At 40.9% G+C, this 13,004-nt stretch overlaps 2 protein-coding genes across 5 annotated transcripts in view; both read right to left on the bottom strand.

The window, feature by feature from the left end:
• The window catches only part of TRIP11 (thyroid hormone receptor interactor 11), a 66,413-nt gene extending 57,529 nt beyond the window's left edge, over positions 1–8,884 (bottom strand). The window contains exons 1-2 of one of the 3 annotated variants that reach the window (XM_077908514.1): positions 8,306–8,877; positions 4,119–4,177 (exon numbers count right to left, since the gene is read on the bottom strand). In XM_077908514.1, the coding sequence (XP_077764640.1) occupies positions 4,119–4,177; positions 8,306–8,444 (198 nt within the window). In that variant the 5' untranslated portion in view covers positions 8,445–8,877. Of the gene's footprint in view, positions 1–4,118; positions 4,181–8,305 lie in introns of all 3 variants that reach the window. The other 2 variants (XM_077908513.1, XM_077908515.1) reach the window with 2 other exon arrangements.
• Positions 8,885–12,618: 3,734 nt separating this feature from the next.
• ATXN3 (ataxin 3) overlaps positions 12,619–13,004 on the bottom strand; it is a 35,817-nt gene continuing 35,431 nt past the window's right edge. For both annotated transcript variants that reach the window (XM_077908521.1, XM_077908520.1), the window contains one exon: positions 12,619–12,990. In XM_077908521.1, the coding sequence (XP_077764647.1) occupies positions 12,980–12,990 (11 nt within the window). In that variant the 3' untranslated portion in view covers positions 12,619–12,979. The remainder of the gene's footprint in view (positions 12,991–13,004) is intronic.

Below are 13,004 nucleotides of genomic sequence, written 5' to 3' on the forward strand. Positions count from 1 at the left end.
AAAACAAAACAAAACAAAACAAAACGAAACAACCTAAGTCTATTTAGTGAACTCTGGTTAATAACCAGAACTTGAAAACTTCTGATTTGGCCAATATCTAATTGCTTGTGAGGTGCCCTCACCTCCCTAGCCATGTGAGAGTCACAAGGTTGCCAAATTCATGAAGGACATACTTTCTATTATATGGAATATGAAACCAGGATGGCTTGTCTGAAAGGAAAACAAATAGACATACATAAGGAACAGAGAGTAAAAATGAGAGACATATCCCTAGTTGTCTGCAGTTCTGCTTGCAGCCCCTTTCTGAAGTCTGGCTACAATTTCTGCCCTTGAAATAAATCTATGAGGTTCTCATATCCTTAAATGATTCCATCCTGCTCAACCTGTTATACCATCAAGGTCTACTGGACCCAACTTTATTTTCTGAGTTTCTTTTTTGAGTAGTCCTGTGAGAACAGATACTTATAACTTTTATTTTTTCTTATACATCCTCTAACAGAGAAAAATTACTTATTTCTTAAATAAAATAAAACTCTGGGTGCTTGGCTGGCTTAGTTGGTGGAACATGCAACTCTTGATCTTGAGGTTGTGGTTGTGGGTTCGAGCCCCACATTCAGTGTAGAGATTACTTAAAAGTAAAATCTTAAGATGCTTGGGTGGCTCAGTTAAGTGTCTGCCTTCAGCTCATGATCTCGGGGTCCTGGGATTGAGTCCTACATGAGTCCCACATCAGGGTCTCTGCTCAGAAGGGAGCCTGCTTCTCTCTCTGCCCCTCCCTCCTTCCTGCTCTGCTCTCTCTTGCTATCTTTCAAATAAAATCTTAAAAAAAAAAAAATTCTTAAAAAAATAAAATTGAAAGAAAATAAAATGCTAAAAATAAATAAATTATAAAATGAGACTTATTCTATCTTGCACTTACCATAAGAAGTTGTTGAGCCCTTTATAAATCTAAGAACATTCATGAGACTGTAAAGAGCTTATTTTTTCTGTATTTGAAACATTTTGATGTTTACCATTTTAAAAATTATTTTACCATTCACCAATTATTCTCAACTAGGTTAAAAGTCTTATACAATGAGAAAACAGAAGACTGATAGAGTCACCCAGAAGAATGATGCAATAGTGAAATAACCAGTTTTCTGACTGAAGTGCCTGAAGTATTACAACACCTTTTAAAATGAAAAAAGCTAGAGATACCCACTTGTAGTGTCTTTTTAGTTTTGCTGTTTTTTGCTTTCATTGAACACATTTGAAAATTAAGAATTTTCGTTTCCCCAAAGAAAAGAAAACTGACAGAGAAAAACATATCACAGCTAATTAGACAACTCAGAAGACAAATGTGAAGAGACAGAAAACAGCATTCCATAGTCTGATGCTTGTGGTGAGCAGGCTGGAGAGACAAAATCCCAGCCAAGTCTTCACATAATAGTATCCTGCAGGGATTTTCTCAAACTCCAGAACTGATGAGTGAACAATATATTTCTAAGAACAAACAAGAAATACAATGTTCTCATCAAGTTAGTCATTCATTAGGAAAAGATTTTACCTCACACTACTTTGTGACAAGGACCTGAGCCATTCAACTTTCCTAAATGGCTATGTGATGGTATTCTTTCACTATATATGGTATTAGCACACCAATATTTACTTGACATCATTCATACATGGAAAAATGCTACATGCCGGTGTGTATAAAAAAGTGAATAGGAAAAAAAAGATGACATAAGGGAAAAAAATTCAGTGGACTGATCACTGTTATTGGTATTTATAAATCTAATTGGTATTTATAAATTGGCTTTATAATTATGGAGCAAAGATGACAGCCCTCATCAACAAATCATGAGGCATCACAGTTTTCAAAAATAGTAGTTTTAATGACACAAGTCAAGAAGAACCAGAAGTCATGATCAGTTGAAATCTATTAGAGATGTAAGTGAAATCTGGAACCAGTATTTACAAAGTAAGATGCATTTCAGTTCATGCAAAAGAGTTAAAAAGCAGTTAACTACATTCAAAGAACATATTTTGAACATATATGTTTTCAAAACCAGAAATATATATAATAAAAATATGGACTTGCCATGAAAAGGTTATTAAATAAAGTTTTCACTATCATTTTATTTCTACCTCTGTAAATTACTTATAAAATGATTTAATATAAAAAAATTAAGAGTTCACTGGATCCAGATGGTAAATGTGATGAGACTTTTTGGGGCATAAAGGGTTAAATTTAAGAAACCTACATTTTCTCAGTTGGCTCAGTTGGTTAAGCATCCAACTCTTGGTTTTGGCTCAGGTCATGATCTCCAGGTTGAGGGATCAAGACCCACAGCAAGGAGTCTGCTTGAGATTCTCTCTTCCACTCCCCTGCTGCCTCTCCCCCGACTCTCTTTCTCTCTCTAAAATAAATAAATAAAATCTAAAACTTTCTAAATACAACTTTATATTTTTTAGTTTCCTGATGACTTCAATCATAGCTTCACCTTACTCTCTTATTGCACAGTTATGTATGAGGTGAAGGTATAAAGTGCTTTTGTACTAACACACAGACAGCTAAGAATCAATCACCTAAGAAAACAAAGCCCTTGGGAAATCCAACAGTCTCTTGTCCTCTAGTATTTGAGCAGCTCAAGCTATTGTGAATAAGCATCAAATGAGGAAACTGGCTTTTTCATCTGGGGATGTATTATACCAAAAATATTTCTAAACACTAGAATCATGTTTGCCATAACCCTGAGAGATTAGAAGTGAGACCGACAGAGGGACAGAAGATTTCTCTTCTCCCTTCGCTAACTCAATACAGAGCAGACATTCACTAAGCAGGTTCATCCTATTTACTTTTTTCCCCCAAATGGACACTGGCAAATTTACTTAAAAAAATTTTTTTTTAAGATTTTATTTATTTATTCATGATAGACACGCACAGAGAGAGAGGCAGAGGCAGAGACACAGGCAGAGGAAGAAGCAGGCTCCATGCAGGGAGCCTGATGTGGGACTCGATCCCGGGTCTCCAGGATCACTCCCTGGGCTGAAGGTGGAGCTAAATCGCTGAGCCACCCGGGCTGCCCAAATTTACTTAAATTAATGTCACTACACACATCTCTACCATTTAATTTTTCGGGGTGAGCCTGTACTAATTATTCAGTGCCTTCTTAAAGATTTCTTTAGGGATTACAGGAACAATTTCCTATCTCAGCTATGTAAATAAGTTATTTAGTTCATCTGTCACTGAAGCATCTACTTACTAGGTAATTATACCTAACGTCTCAAGTGTCACCCAAGTGTCATCTTGAATTGAGACAGTATAAAACCATGACAGTCTTCTTGAGAGGTCCCTCTACGTCCACCTCAGTAATCTGGGCCAGAGTTCAATAATGCTCATCAGGAAATACTTTCTGATATTTTAAATCCAATTTTCTCTTTTTATGGGCTCAGCAAAGAGGAAACCATACTTCTCAGAGTCCTCTAAAAATATCTTAATGAAATACTACATGTTCCCTCATTGTTCTTATTCAAAAGCTGAATAGTTGAGTGTCATTAGTACTATACAATAGATCTCTTTTTAAATCATTTTCTTTATGGTTTTCCTTTGAATCGTTCCCAAGTTTTCCTCCTCCCCATTAAGTACAATGTCCAGAGGTAGTCACCACAAGGCACTGACGAACAATGGGAAAAAAATGGCAAAACTAATTTGTTATACCTATACTCTTATGTGCAAATATCACACTTTTTTTTCATGTTAGCAGATTTAAAAGGCCTAGATTAAACAAAATTGCATTCTTCACATTATACTTCAATAAATGTACTACTATAATTGAGCACACTGTCAGAACCTGGTAATTCCCTGATAAATTGTTGCCACTAGTATTTCTATATTTCTACACTTGGCCATTTTCCAACTTCCAGCACATAGAAGCAGAGACAGGAATATTAAGCAGCAAAGTGGAGTAACATGTAAATATATTCATCTAAAAGATGAAAAAAGAACTGGGATAAAAGAGAAGAAATAAAAGTGGTAAGCAGTACAATAAAAAGAACTGAAAAACCGTATGAGTTTACTGTCATGCCCTCAAAAAAGAAAAAATATAAGTTCAATAATAGTCTTTAATTTTCCTTACCTCTGATCTTAAGATTGCATGAATGGCTTCAACTTCCTTTCTCCTAGAATTAGGTAATTCTGCTATGAAAGAAACAGCATACACTGAATATATGATCAACACCATATGAATAAACAGGCATTGTGAAGTACATATATTTTACTGAGCTTTCAACAGAATGGTATGCGGATCCAAGAACAAATTCAGAAGACAAATACCACTTGACTTTTATCACAATTTCCTACTGCCACATATATGCTTTATCAGTACATAAGTCATTATTTTTGCCTACCTTCTGTATCTAGGTAGGACATCTACATTTCCCCCTTGGAAGTGTTCATTAAAATTTTATTATGGAAAATTGAGTTTTACAAATTAAAATCTCTTTGGGTTTAGTATAATTTTAGATGAGAGTTATAAAACTGGCGCTTAGGCCTTATTTCTAACTTCTGCTTCCAATACTATCAAATAATAATGACCCATAAATAAATAATGAAAATGCACTAAAAGAATACTTATGTCAAGTAACACGAGCACAATTTATTTAAAATGGGAATGAGCTCAGTCTGCTCTTGTATATTTTTATTTAAAAGGAGAGTCAGAAGAACATGAAAGACCCCTAACTCTGGGAAACGAAGTAGGGGTGGTGGAAGGTGAGGTGGGCGGGGGGTGGCGGTGACTGGGTGACGGGCACTGAGGCGGGCACTTGACGGGATCAGCACTGGGTGTTATTCTATATGTTGGCAAATTGAACACCAATAAAAAATAAATTTATTAAAAAAAAAAAAAAAAAAGGAGAATCAGAGATCGTGCACCTGGCTGGCCCAGCTAGGGGAGCATGTGACTCCTATTCTCAGGGTATGAGCTCAAGCCCCACATTGGGTGTAGAGTTTACTTAAAAAAAAAAAATTTTAAAAAAAGTCTAAAAATTAAATTTTTTTTTTTTAAAAAAAGGGAGAGCAAGAGGCCAGCAGTGTCAAAACGGCACTCTCAATGCCACCAGAGCATGATCATCATCCACAGAGGTAAGATTTTTTTCCTAGGTACTAGTTAGTATTTTTCATTTGTTACACCATTTTATAATTTTCTTTTTTTTTAATTTTTTATTTATGCTAGGCACACAGTGAGAGAGAGATGTTACACCATTTTAACACTATAAAAATAACTTCTCTGATTTACAGTTTAAGTCAAAAGAAAACACAAAGATATTCAGTAAAGAATAGTGACAAAACCATTTTTTTTTTAATTTTGAAAATCACCAGGTGCATTTGCTTCTGTGGTTGTTTATATATCTCGCTTGAAACTCTAACAGGATCATCTAATTGCTTCTCAGAAGAGAACAAATTATAATCTAGTCTGTTTAGGAGGGTCAATGTTAGAAGCAGCAATTGTTTCAAAGAGGGATAAAAATAGTTTTATGCAGCTCTCCTCCTTACTGCCTCCAAAAAAATAAAAATAAAAAATAAAAATCCTGGTCTTTTTAAGAATAAAGGGGAGATATCTTACAGACCAAAAACTTCTTCCTCACTGAGGGAAAACAAAAACAGCTACTCTTTATTAATGCTTACCATCTGCTAGGCATTTTACAATCGTGATTTCACTTAATCCTCCCAACCCCACGACAGGTATGATTACATCTATTTAACAGATAAGGGAATTCTGCTTTAAAGAGGCTAAATAAGAATTTGCCAAAGATCCCACAATCTGTAATGCATGGAGGTGGATTCCAACCCATGTCTAACTGAAAAGCCCAAGCTCCTAATCCTGAATAAATCAGTAGTTTTTGGTACAACAGGAACTTTCTGATACTGCAAATATGGATAATTTTTAAGGTGTACCAACAGTGCTATTTTGGAACTGTTATCTTGTTCACTGCTGGCACAGGGTAGATGCTCAATAAATACTTGTTAAATGAATAAATGAACTGTATTTTGACCCTTTTAATGATTTATAAAATCAATAAATTAGGTGTTAAAAGAAAGTCCTATTAGAAAGGGAGATAATAGAAGCATTAAGCAACTTTGCAGATTTTTAATCACTCAGCAAATTTTTTCTGTGCCTATACTATGTGGGAAGGTGCCAAATACTGGTAATATAAGGATAACATATATATGTACATTCCCTATGCTGGACATCTAGAAAAGAGGTAAATTATAACTCATAATATTGTAATTTATATTTAATTATGTTAATTTAATTTATATTTCATTATAGTTATTATAACTAACTTATAATGGTAAGTGCTCTCAAAGAGAGGATCCACAGGATCACATACAATCAACTCAGCCTGTCAGGGACTGAGAATAGTTTCACCAAGTATCTAGCACATGAGCAAGGTCATACAGGAAAAAACTGTTTTCCAAGCAAAGAAGGAAGTAGAAAAGGAAGGGCTTTCCATGCAAAGGTTTGGAGTTGTAGGGACTTCACAAGGTTCCATGTGGCAGAAGCTCTGGGTGCAAGAGCCTAAGTGTGTGAACATGCTTATGTATGGCAATTTGGAGAGAAGGGGAAGGAATAAGAGGTAAGACTAGAAAAGGGACGTTGATCTCAGAACAGTTTTCTGGTCTCCCAAAACCAAGAGCTTTGGATTTTATCCTGTAAAGAGCAGAGCTAAAAGATTTTAAAGCAGCTGTGTTTTAGAAAACTGGCAGCACAAAGAATATGGGATTGAGTAGGGAGAAATGGGTGACAGGATATGGAAGGAAAAAGTGCATGGGAGAGAGAATGGGGGTCTGAACGAAAGAAAACAGAGGGAGTAATAAAGGAAAAGAGGAATATAAGGAACAATTCTGGCACAGGATGAACAAGAGCTAGTGACCAAATGGAAACAAGAAATGGGAAAAAAAAAAAAAAAGCAAAACAAAGGTGACAAAGGTTTCTAGTTTAAGAGACTGGGCAGATGATGAAACCATTAAGAATGAGAATACAGGAATATATTTGGTAGGAAGAACAAAAAGCATACCACCTTAACCCTATAAACAGTCAGATGGGGCGGGGGGGGGGGGGGGGGGATGCACATTTTCTAGGAGTATCCAGCTGTTTTCCCCTAACCAGGATCCGGGAAGAGACTAGTCATCTCCCATGCCATCCAGCCCTTTTCTGTTTTAAATTTAAAGGTCACATGACCCTCCTCCCCAACACAGGGAGAATCCCATTCAGTCTCATCCCCAACCTGTCCCACCTGTTGCCCTTCCCACCCAAGGTGTACTCCAAGTAGTAAAATGGATTTCAGCAGCTCTCCAAAGCTCCTCCTTTTTAAAAAGACAAATTCTGAATAGACTTTTTCTCAAACCATCTTTATTTCCACCCAATAAACATGAAGTTTCAATTATATCAGGATAAAGAAATTAAACCAGAATGCTAATTTATTTACTTATAAGAAATAAAATTCTCCAAGGAACGCTCTCATTCAAAAGACCAGCCCATCATCTCTCTGGAGGCAGACCTCCATTGAGATTTAAAGTACTCTTTAAAAATAAATAGATACAGTACTCTTTAGATCTAAATACTACTTGCGGGGAAAAAAAAATACCAAGAAATCAAAATATTAACGTTAACTATCAATCACTATGTAACTCTGGGTTACTATTCATTAGCAAAGCAAAACAAGGACGTCAAAAAGGAGAGTTGCTAAGGATGGGCATCTTCCTTGTTTTACTGGAGAAACATAGGTGGAATGGGTCATTAGGCACAAAAATACATTCCAGCTGGAACGTTGTACTGTGTCATCAGAATAAGCAAAAAATGTAAAGTAACTAAGAGGAAAAACGCAGCCATGTTTAACAACATATTCAAGTCAGAAAGAACCTGAGCGTCTTAAAAGATTTTCATCAGTTGCTTCAGTTGTTACAAAACTCCAAAGAAAAAAACTGTGTCACGCACGGATACTTTTTTTTTTTAAATTGTGTCAGTATAAAGGGAAAGGAGGACAATCAGACCCGCCCCCAAATTAAAGGCAAAGTAAGCGGTGGGCGTGGACGTCGGAGCAGTTTTCACTCCACTCTGAGGGGCCGCAGTCTTCGACGGGAGAAGCAGAACTGTCCCCCGGACCCCAGGGGTCGTTCACCAGAGAAAGTCTGTTAAGAAAGAGGCAAAAGGAGCGTAAAGGCAAAAAAGGAGGCGTGACACTCCCGAGAGCTGGACGTGGGCGCCGAACGGGCGCTCCCAGGGCCCCCAAACAGCCCTCCCTCCGTCGCTCCAGCTGTTACCTTCCACCTCCTCCGTGCCCTCCATCAGCATGTCCTTCGTAAAGTTTGAAATCTGGCCAGTGAGGGAGGCCAGGCTGCCTCCGACTTGCCCCAGCGACTGGCCCAGGCCGGAGCCCAGGCCCCCAAGCCAGGACGACATCGCCGCGGGGTGGACAACGGCCGGGTCCGCTCCGAGAGAAGCGTCCAGCGTCCTCGAACCTCCGCCTCGCAGGGCCCGTCCCGAGCCCAAGGTGCTAGGTCAGACGACACAAGGAGGGTTCCCAGGCGACGCCGGCGCCGCGGCGGCTCCCACCAACCGCCGGATTCTGCCCAGAAACGCAGAGGCCTGGCCCGGGACGTCACCGGGGGTCCGCCTCCAGCGCCACGGCCGGCCCCCGAGGCCTCTGCTCATTCCTCCGACCACCCCCCGCCCCGCAACGTCCGGGCTGGGCCACTACTTCCTCTGCTTTAACGACTTTCCCCAGTTCCGAGGGCAACTCCTGCCAACTCGACGCCGGCCGCCATGACACCCACCCCGACTGCGGCGGCGGGCCATAGAGAGACGCCGCGCTGGCCTAGAAGGGCTCTGCGGAGCTGCCGGACGTGTCCGCGGCGCAAGGGAGCGTGGGATCGCGGAGGACCGCGAGCGGCCGGCTAGGGCGCCCCCCTCCGGCGCGGGCAAGGTCGGCGTCCGCGCAGCGCCGCTCGGCCCGCGGGGGCGTGGCCTCAGGGGCCCGGGGGACGCAGGGCCCCGCCCGCCGCCCCTGCTCCTCGCGCTCCACCCGGGCCGCGGTGCGGGGGCGCGAGGCGGGGGCGCGAGGAGGGGGCGCTGCGCCGCGCGCGGTTTTCCTTGTCGCCGCGCGTGTGTGGGTCCTTCTGCAGGCGCCGGGGCTGCTGTGTGCCCGACGCGACGGTAGGCGCTCGGGATGCACGGAGGGCCAGGACTGCGTGGGGTGCACCGTCGTGCCCCGCCCCGGGAGCTGTACAGCTCCAGAGCTGAACCCCTGCCCTCCTGGATGCACCGGGAGCTTTGTTCCTGAAGCCGACTTTAACCCGTGAAATTAAAACACAAACACAGACTACCTTAAAAAAAAACAACAAACAAACCTCATCAGGGGACAGCAGGACAACTTAATGTGAAGAATGAAGAAACGCTGTGCTAATAAACTCTCCTAGAGTGTTGGTGACACTGTGTGCAAGCGCCCGCCCCTCCCACCGTCCTCTTACACGAGTGGGTGCACACAGCGGAGTGTCCTGCCCTTGCCCGACTTGCTCCCTAGAGGAGGGAAGGTCACGTGGGTGACGGGCACTGGCTGCCGCGGTACCAGACGCACATCACCTGGCCAGAGAGACCACCACGTTCTTTGCTCTAAAAAAAAAAAAAGTAGATAGGTCGTGTGCAGTCTTTCTAAGCAAAACACTATAAATATACTGGCCTCTTTCTCTTTGATTTTCTTTACGGGAGGGGCCACCATACAGGACACTATTCATGACTGGAACATCAGGAATGCCCCCACTGTTCAGAATCTGATGGCACCTAGCAGGAGCAGCTCTGGAAATCTGAATGCTAAGAAAAAAAGAAAAAGAAAGGAGAGGAGAAGAGGAGAAAGAAGAGAGAGGAGAGGAGAGGAGAGGAGAAAGAAGAGAGAAAAGAAAAGAAAAAGAAAGAAAAGAAAAAGAAAGAAAGAAAGGAGAAAGAGAGAAAGAGAAAGAAAAGAAAAGAAAGAAAATTGCATCCCATTCTGGAAATATTTCTTAAATGTTTTATTTGAAAGGCACCAGTGCCCAAGGGTTAGAAGTGCAGATTCTGGGACCTGACTTGCTTGGATGTCTTACTAGCTGTATGACCTTGGGTAGGTTACTTAACCTCTCTGCATCAGTTTTTCTTTTTGTAAAATGGAGAATGATAATAACAGTGTCTGCTGGGTAGGGTCATTAGGAGGATTAAATAGGGCAATATTTTTAAGTGCTTAGAGCAGTGCTTGGGACCCAGTTGTACTTAAGTGTTTGTAAAGTTTCAAAAATGTGGCATACAGATGACCTGCAAGTTGATGTGTCTGTTGCTATTCTGGGCACTGGGGGTTCAGTGGAAGGAAAAAACATACATAGTTCCTGGTCTCATGGAGCTTGCGTTCTACTGGAAAGAGACATAAAATGTAATAAATATAAGACAGGTAGTGATGACTACTTGGAGAAAAAAACACAGGGTAAAGAGAGGCACTTGTAATGTTACAGACGGTAGTCAGGGAAGGCCTCACTGATAAGGGGACACTTGAACAGATACTTGAAGGAATTAAGAGAATTAGATATGTCAGGGCGCCTGGCTGGCTCAGTCAGTAGAGCATGCGACTCCTGATCTCAAGGTTGTGAGTTTAAGCTCTGAGTTGGGCCAAAAGCTTACTTGGGGGGATCCCTGGGTGGTGCAGCGGTTTGGCGCCTGCCTTTGGCCCAGGGTGCGATCCTGGAGACCCGGGATCGAATCCCACATCGGGCCCCCGGTGCATGGAGCCTGCTTCTCCCTCTGCCTGTGTCTCTGCCTCTCTCTCTCTCTCTCTGTGACTATCATGAATAAATAAAAAAAAAAAAAAAAAAAAAAAATCTTTAAAAAAAAAAATAAATAAATTAAAAAAAAAAAAAAAGCTTACTTGGGGGAAGGGGGAGAAGAGGGAGATATGTGAAATATATGGATATATGGGAAAGAGCAGAACAGGCAGGAAGAAAGAAACAACTGATGCCAAGGGCCTAAGACAGGGATGTCCTAAGGATGGGACACAATTGGCAGAGTGGGAAACTGCTTTGAGCAGAGGAGGCACATGAACTTAGGATCTAACTGGGTTTCTGGACAACAGTGAAAGGTTTAGCTCTCATGTGAATCAAGCTTTTATTGCCTACAGCTGTAAATTCCTGGACCGCCATCCTATAAATTCATGTCATGCCATAAAGACACTGCAATTAATGAACACAAATACATGTCTTTACATCATTTTTTAACTAATTAACATAAAAAGCCATGTCCTAAAAGTTCCTTATGGGGTATATTTTTTTCCTGTGGGATGAACTATGGCCCAAGAGACTTAAAGATTGATTATGATTAATAACACGATGTTTGTGATGTGCTTCAAAATAATGGGTGCAGGTGAAACCAGAATTGCCATTAACTGATGATTGTTGAGCTGGGTACATGGAGGTTCATTATACTAGTCTTTTACTTTTGCATATAATCAAGATTTTTTTATAGTAAAAAGTGAAAAGACATCCAGGTTGAAGTTTGGGCTAAAGATGTCTCCTCTTCCTGCCAAACATCCCTGTAGCTAACACGGATGCTCACTATCAAACAACAGAAAAACCAATCCTGCACAAACATATCAGGAAGTCTCCTGCTCCCCCACTTGTGCTCACTCTGTCAAATAAATAAAATCTTTTTTTAAAAAAAGTCTGATCTTTCCCTCTGGATTTCTAAAATGATACTTAAAATTGCCATTTTTTTTTCTTTAATCTTAGATCTTGTCCACTATTATGGAGAGTTTTGTACTTTTATTAGCCTATGTCTCCACTTCCATTTGAGCTCCCAGTATGGTGATATAATTATTGGTAAATCAGTAATCAGTGTTTACCTTATACAAGGACATCTGCATTGTTCATTGCCTGAGCCAAGTGGTTGTATTAAGTTACAATTATTTTTCAACTATTCTTCCTGAGGTTAGCAGATTCCATATTTTTAATTTGCACATTTTTCTGTTACTACAGAATTGCAAGTCATTCTAAAACTCATCAAGAGAACTGTAAAACATGCTCCTAATTCTGTTTGCAAGAAAGCATCAGTTTAATTTGCTTAGACTCAACACTTTTCCCTTGCTCCATTTTTCTGATTATTCTCTAGACCTTTTCTTTCTGGAAGCTTGTAGAATCTTCTCTTTACCTCCGATGCTCTGAAATTAAAGATTTTTATTTATTCATTTGAGAGAGAGCAAGAGCACAAACAGGAGGGAGGGTCAGAGGCAGAGGGAGAAGCAAACTCCCCACTGAGCAGGAAGCCCGATGGGGGCTCCATCCCAGGACCTAGGGATCATGACCTGATTGAAGTCAGACACTTAACCCACTGAGCCAACTAGGGGCCCCTCCTTCTAGGTTTTAAGCTAGCAGGTTTTGCCAGACTCATGTAATCAACTCGAAAGTTTTCTTTGTGCCCAATCCTAATTAAGGATAAGGATAAAATGGATACATAAACCTTCATTATGGTTTAAGGACTGTAGAATCCTCAAACTAGGATTCTAACTACTAGTTGGGTTCCCGTGTTGAGTCGGAGGAAGAAAAAAATGGCACTCTTAAAAAAATTGTTACCAATGTGCTTTGTTTGGCCCTCGGGGTTAAAAACGATTGAGCAATCATTTAAAAATCAGATTTCAAGTAAAAATTTGGACTTCTTAGCATCTTAGACAAGAGGAGAGGTTCCAGTCATAATGAAGCGCTGGGTAGCAGCTGGCTGGAATGGAGTTATCAGTGCCCCCCTCCCATTTTATTAATCACATGCAGCCCATACAATGCCTCCTAAACTTGAATTTGCACGTGAGTTCCCTAGGGGTCTTGGTAAAAACGCAGGTTCCCAGCCAGTCGTAGGTGTGGCCTGAAGCTCGGCCTCTCTGAAAAGCTGTGGAGGAGGCTACTGGTCTTCTGACCATCCTTTGCGGAGCAAGGCTAGGAATTAACTGTCAACACAAAT

The sequence above is a fragment of the Canis aureus genome, chromosome 9 (assembly GCF_053574225.1).
Source record: "Canis aureus isolate CA01 chromosome 9, VMU_Caureus_v.1.0, whole genome shotgun sequence".
Lineage (NCBI taxonomy): Eukaryota > Metazoa > Chordata > Mammalia > Carnivora > Canidae > Canis > Canis aureus.